The sequence below is a fragment of the Polistes fuscatus genome, unplaced genomic scaffold (genome assembly GCF_010416935.1).
Source record: "Polistes fuscatus isolate 324 unplaced genomic scaffold, CU_Pfus_HIC Scaffold10, whole genome shotgun sequence".
In the NCBI taxonomy this organism is placed as follows: Eukaryota; Metazoa; Arthropoda; class Insecta; order Hymenoptera; family Vespidae; genus Polistes; species Polistes fuscatus.
The window spans coordinates 7,363,986-7,371,214 of record NW_025112998.1 but is presented as its reverse complement, the minus strand read 5'-3'; the positions used below and the strand labels follow the sequence as shown (position 1 = coordinate 7,371,214).

Genomic DNA, 7,229 nt, shown 5'->3' with positions numbered 1-7,229 from the left:
TTGGTCATTGCTTACGTTATTCTTCGAAAAAATCTTGAAATTCTTGCTAATAAAAATCAACGTATAGAGAAACAATTGATAATATAAGGAAAAAATAAAGAGAAAAAAAAATAATGAGAGGAAAAAGTGAGAGAAACAAATGATTAAAATTTAAAACTGTAAACGTAACTGTTTAGATTCGTACATAGAAAAAGAAAATAACTATATTAATATTTATATTTTAAATTACCGCAAGAAATATGAATGATAATGATAATGATGATGAATAAGACGAATAAGAGAATTTTAAAATTACAAATGATCTTTCCTTTTTATATTTCTTTTTCTTTTATTATTATTATTATTATTATTATTATTATTATTTTTCAATAATTTCTTCTTTTATGTTTGTACAATTTTTTTAGTCACGTGTTAAAAGAAATAATCAATATTCGAGATCGGTATTGAAATTTATATGAAATAAGATGATAATTAATTCAATGTCTATAATCGCGGATAAGGAAATTGTTCATTCAAATGGATTTATATTTTTTGTTTTGTTTTTTCTTTCTTTTTCTTTTAACGTCGATTATGTATTCATATGTAGGTATAAGAGAAAGAGATAGAGATAGAGAGAAAAAAAAAGAAAAAAATTCAATGAACGATCTACTCTGATATAATATACGTGGATAAGTGATTATCGAATACGAAATAACTCATTATGTGATGTTAAAAAAATTATTAGCTATTAACATTCAAATTGCACACGAGGAAAGTATTAAAATTAAATACAATTTTTTGTTTGTTTTCAAGTTAGAAGATAAAAATAAAATGACTCGATCATTCGTACTATTTTTCTTTTTATACAGAATGATTCAAAAGTTTTTAAGTTGTAAGTTTTTAACATTCAAATTGCACACAAGGAAAGTATTAAAATTAAATACAATTTTTTGTTTGTTTTCAAGTTAGAAGATAAAAATAAAATGACTCGATCATTCGTACTATTTTTCTTTTTATACAGAATGATTCAAATGTTTCTAAGTTGTACGTTTTTAACATTCAAATTGCACACAAGGAAAGTATTGAAATTAAATACAATTTTTTGTTTGTTTTCAAGTTAGAAGATAAAAATAAAATGACTCGATCATTCGTACTATTTTTCTTTTTATACAGAATGATTCAAAAGTTTCTAAGTTATACGTTTGGATTAAATATAGTACAAATGAAAATTATCATAGAAAAAGTCGAATATCATTTCGTTGTATAGAATTGTCCAAAAAAAGAAATGAGAAATTCTTCTTAAAAAATAAAGAAAGAAAAAAACTAAACAACTTACCTACCAATTGCGATAATTAATTTAAGAGAGAGAGAAAAAAAAAGAAAACAAAACAAAACAACGCGTTAGAAATTATCGACAAACTTTCTTAGCTTTTGTATATTATAATTGTTGTCAAAATTTCACCTAATTGTAAGATCGAAGATTGTAACGTATCCGTGTATATAAAAAAAACAATTTTATTACGAAAAATTTGACATTGGTTGAAAAACGTTAATGTACGTTACAATGCAATCGTGTTTTATCACGTGTGTTTGATGAAAATTATTCACGAGGCATCGGTAAATGATGAGAGATGAAACGTTTAGAAGTCCTTTCCCATGAGATTAGTGAGTATATTATAAGCGCATGGTAGCTTCTACTCATGTGTGATTGTATTTCTTTAAAGGCACTTGGATAATGAAGATAAAAGGAATGCATATAAAAGAAGACGGATTAAATCCAAGACTATGGAATACTAAAGAAAACATCGATTGACAATGCCACGAAGGGGTACGTAAAATGATCAATCAAACAACCAACCAACCAACCAACAACAACAACAAAAACAAAAGCAATGTTTTTATTGCGTTGATAATACGCTATAATAAATCATCTGTGATATATATTTCAAACGTATAACGTCGTCTCCAGTGTGTGTGTGTGTGTGTGTGACTGTACTCGTGTATTTATTATAAAAAAGTAAACAAAAAAAAATGTATATCATATTAGTTATTGTAAATAATTTTAAAATCGATCTCTAAGTGCCTTCTTTTTATTTTATTCATTTGTAAGGATAGGATATTTGTATTTCTTTTCTTCTTTTTTTTACGTTTATCACATTTTTAGAATATTTTATTATTTGTGAAATTTGATTAGGAACATAATTGCTAAATTTTAATTAAAATTAATTAACTTAATTACAAATATATATATATATATATATCTTTAAATTAAACATAATATATATTAATAATATATAATAAGAAAAATATATTCTTTCAAATAGTCGAACAAAAATTCTAATTCTCCTAGACCTATTTTAAGATCATTTTTAGCAGAGAGACTGACTTACATACATGGAAAAACTGTTTTCAGTTTTTCATGCTTATCATCGAGGTAAGGTAACAAAGATCAAAGTGAAGTCGCTCTTTTAAAAAATACTCGTCCTAGTTTTTAATTATTCTTGACAAAAAAAAAAGCAAATAAAAGTAGAATAGAAGAAGAAAAAAAAAAGAAGAAGAAGAAGAAGTAGTAGAAGAAAGGAAAGTAGAAAGTAAGAGAAAGTAAGATAAAAAGAGTAAAATAAAGAGAGAGAGCAAAAAAAAAAGAAGAAAAAGAAGAAGAAGAGAGGAATATAAGAAAAATGTAACGAAAAAATTTACTCTGTTTCAGAAGTCGAGTGCGAAGTATCCAGTCAAGTTGAGTACTCACTGCAAGCAATGTGGGGTGTCAGCATAAGGGAACTTCACTTGGCCCTTTGGAAACCCTGGAGCAATCTCAGAGAAGCGTCCTTGAATGGCACGCTTCTTCAAAGCCACGCTCAATATTTAACACCACCACAAACGTATCCTTTTATATGTTAATATTCATCATCATTATTATTATTATTATTATTATTATTATTATTATTTATCAGTAATTGCATTTACGTTTACATTATCTTATATCATCTCGTTCATTTTCACATTCGTTTTTAAATGTGTTGAATATTTTTTTTTAATTATTATTATTAATATTATTAATAAAAATTAATTCTTCGAATATTTTTGATAATACTTATGGCAGTATTTATCGTCGTATCATTTCGAGATTGTATCATCCGTATTCGTTCGATTAAATCTCATTTAAAACTTTATTTTAATTTGTATTCAGATACGAAATAAAATTCCTATCGTAAGTCACATGAATTTTGAAATTGTTCGAGTGAAGGATTACTGTCGAGTGTTTTTTTTTTTCTTTTTTTATTTCGTACGTAATTTATTTCACGAGAGATACGTGCATGTACGAGGAAAAAAGAAAAACGGATAAATGTTAAAAAATTATTAATCACTTGTAATTGTTTGATCGAATTAAATTTTATTATTCATATAATAAAATATTCATTCTTAAATAATACGAAGCCACCAACATTTTTCAAAAATTAAATGTTAAACATATATTATCTTTTTTTTCTTTTGTAGCGATAAAATTTGCAAATGCTTCTCTACCGAAACGTTTTTTTCAATTCATTTTAGATAAATTTTGTTGTTTTATCTTTTCGTACATCACAGAGAGATATAGGCTTTTATTAGCTTTAAAAGAGGAAATAAAAGGAACGATAGAAACTGTTTGTTCAGGCAAAGTAAAAGTTAGCAGAAAGCAGTTTCGCGAATAAACAACGCCAGTTGGTTATTTTTAACCATATTTTCACGGCCACACGAGGACGAAGAGAGATCAAAAACAAAACTCACGAGAGACATTCAAATGCTAACGTTTTAAATCATTATTAAAGCATTTTTTAGTATTGATCTCTGCTTCGCCTTTTTAATTTTTTTTTTTTTAATTTTTATCTTCTTTCTTTTCATTTTTTTTTCGTTTATCCGTCACGTTATTTATATTTTATCTCGAAAGTAAAGTTAAATAATATATTATTTATACGTGTAATTTTCAACGATTATTCCTGAAACGTCAAATTTCGTTTGTTTGTACTTTTAAATGCTAATTGCACGTTAACGAAATATGTTTAAATTTTTTATACAAATTTCACGTTTATCTTTTCAATTTAATTTTAATGCGCATACGTATAATTTATTTGTTTAACGTGACGATTAAATTATATTTATAAAAAAGATCAAAGAAATATTTAGATACATGCTGCGTTGTTTAATTTCAAGGAAATATCTCGACGTGAATAATTAGTAAAAGTGGGGGGGGAGAGGAGAATGCTAAAATCGATTGTTTAATTTCGAGATAGAAGTGATTAGTCATTTAATTTTTTCTAAATCGTACGCAGATAATATAATTAAATTATAATTAACAATTTTTAAATAAAGAATTAATATTTGTACGCGTGATTCGTTTCAATTAAAAAAAAAAAAGAAATTGATGTTATAAATTTGTGAAGAAAAAAAGACAAAAAAAAAAAAAATAAACAAAAATAAGGAAATAGAAAATTCATTGGCAGAGATATTAACTAAAATTTTCTTGACCGATTAAATATAGTAGACAATCTCACGGAGAAGAAACATTGAGATTATCGCTTCCGGCGCCAGAATTAGAACTGGGAACACCACCACGACTTTGTTATCCGTTAGTGATCTTTCTAACACGTAGAGATAATGGTGATCCACATCCCGATGAAACTGTAAGTATTAATGATCAGTCAAATTTATATATATTTTTCTTTAATAACGATTCATAGTTTTTTTTTTTTTTTTTTTTTTTTTTTATTAAAATACAATATCGTGTTACTTTCCACGTGTTATGAATCCTTTAAAATCATTTTTTCAGAGATGTAGTTCTTATTTTTTTGTCCGAGTTTCGTTCCATGATTTTTCTTTTACTTATATTCTTTAACGATTGTATAAAAATTAAAAAATTATTTTGCATTTTTGCCTCCTAGCATAATTTATGTATAGATTAATTACTACGTTTGAATACATTTTTTTTTTCGTTTCTCCGTTACACAGGTTGCTTTGGTGAATGTCGTCCATATCAAGGATAACGTATGCACGTTACCGACTTCGATACTGGCACAGTATTTAAAACAAGCCAATGGACAATTATCTTGCCTTAAGGTTAGTTTACTCGATTTTTATTTGATTTTTGTTTTTTAAGCGATCGAAAAGATAGATTTCTTCCATGGTTTTTTCTTACTTACATTCAATTTATAATTAATCGAAGATATGATATTGAATTTGCATAAATCGAGACTTTTCAAATTTGTTAACGAACAACGTCGAGAATAATATGAAACAATTATTTTATTAAATGCATTAATTTATATATATATATAAATTGGAGAATGTCAAGATTCTTCAGATGGTCACTTGGTGTATGTCCAATATATTAATTTATAAAAATAAACTGAAATATTCAGTCTTTCACCGACCTATTTGATATGTGTCGACTAACGATCATGCGAAGAATCTTGACATTCGCCAATTTCGATCTTTAATAGTAACATATATTATATTATCTCCACATTTCTTTGACGAATAATAATAAAAATTTGTAGCAACTCTATTTGGCAACCGGAAACTCAACGAATTACGACGAGGGTGAAGTGTCATCCGGATTGGGCCCAGCATTGGCATTGGCCGAGCCCTGCAACAATAATGGAAGTTCAACGAGAGGTGCTTTAGTAGCATCGGGGAATAGTGATTCGGAGGGTTCGTTTTGGAACACGGCTGGGGAACAACTATGCGTTGTTTGTCAATATTTCCCGTTGTCACGTGCATTATTACCGTGCAGGCATACATGCATATGTGCATCGTGTTTCTGTAAACTCGATCGTTGTCCCATGTGTCGTAGCCCGATAAAAAGTTATTTTTGTATTCGCGGAGAAGAATATATGCCAATTGAGAAGGACTCTAATTCGTGTTGCAAACAAAGACAACAGAGTCACGGGCCAACTCATTGGCTTCACGATTGGAACGACAGACTTACAGATTTTCTCGGATTTGCACGATAGATATTTTCAAATGAAACATTATTACTATATCATGAAAAACCCCCTGACCTTTCTTCTCATTCTCCATTTGTTCCCCCTCAAGTCCCATAACTCCTCTCCCCACCCCCTTCACCTATTATTCTCTCACTTCGAATTTTTCAATCCAAATTTTTTAATTAATCTTAAATAATATACATATATATCTTCTTATACTCGTACCAATTCGAATTAAGGATTAACTGACAAGACAAGATTATTATCCTAGTATCCCAAGGTCGCTTAAATTTATCATTCAGTGACTCCTTGGATATTTTACGTGATTACTTTTATATATATATATATATACACATATATGAGTTAAAAATTTGTCTTGAAAACATGTTGCGAAGAAAAAGATAAGAATGAACGAGAAAGAGAGAGAGAGAGAGAAAGGAAGAAATGCAATGTGTGGTTTAATTTTTTTTTCCTCTTTAATTAATGATTGTTAATAGAGAATATATTAAATATTTTTCAAATGTGATTAAAAACTCGTGTGTGATTGACCGGTTGGAATAATAAAAAAGCCGACGGAATGATAATTTTATACGTATACACAGAAAAATGTGTTGCTGGTGAAATAATTTAAAATACAAAGAGACAAAGATGAAACAAAGATAGAGACAATAATCAGGTCTCCTTATCTTTTAATAACGTGTTAATTATGACTGCGTATGTTAATCTTTTGAAAGGATTCAAACAAGTTTTAAATCTCCTTACATCGATTCTATATACGTACTTGTTTAGTTTCATATTTTTATGTATATATAAATACACATACATATATATATACATAGAAAAAATATATCTATATACATATATACATATATATGAAATATATCGATACATATATATATATATATATATATGTTTCTAATTTATCGACAGGAGTTTTTAATAATATTAATTACAAACAAAAATCTAATATAAAATTTTAATCGAAGATAGATAGTTATCATCGCACGGTCACGAATTCGAATTAGCATAAATTCTCGATGATTATAAAAAAGAAGATTAAAAAAGAAGAAAAAAAGAAAATGTTTAAGTTTACTTTTAAAAAAAAAATAATAATATGTGAGATAGAACAATTGAAAATAAAAATACAAACAAAAGATGCAACACGTACATGCAATATAATAAAAAAAAAAAGAGGCAATGAAATATAAGAAGAGAAAATGATTAATTGAGATATTCGGAGGTATCGATGATCTTTCTTAATATTTTTCTCGTTTTTTATGACTCGCG

General features: G+C 27.2%; 1 protein-coding gene across 1 annotated transcript; it reads left to right on the top strand.

The window, feature by feature from the left end:
- Positions 1 to 1,496: 1,496 nt before the first annotated feature.
- LOC122526136 (cell growth regulator with RING finger domain protein 1-like) lies at positions 1,497 to 6,581 on the top strand (the record flags this gene model as incomplete). Its single annotated transcript, XM_043649340.1, is given in 5 exon segments — positions 1,497 to 1,807; positions 2,690 to 2,861; positions 4,499 to 4,640; positions 4,966 to 5,073; positions 5,514 to 6,581. Coding segments are annotated over 5 exon segments (891 nt in total). The 3' UTR covers positions 5,970 to 6,581.
- Positions 6,582 to 7,229: the final 648 nt, after the last annotated feature.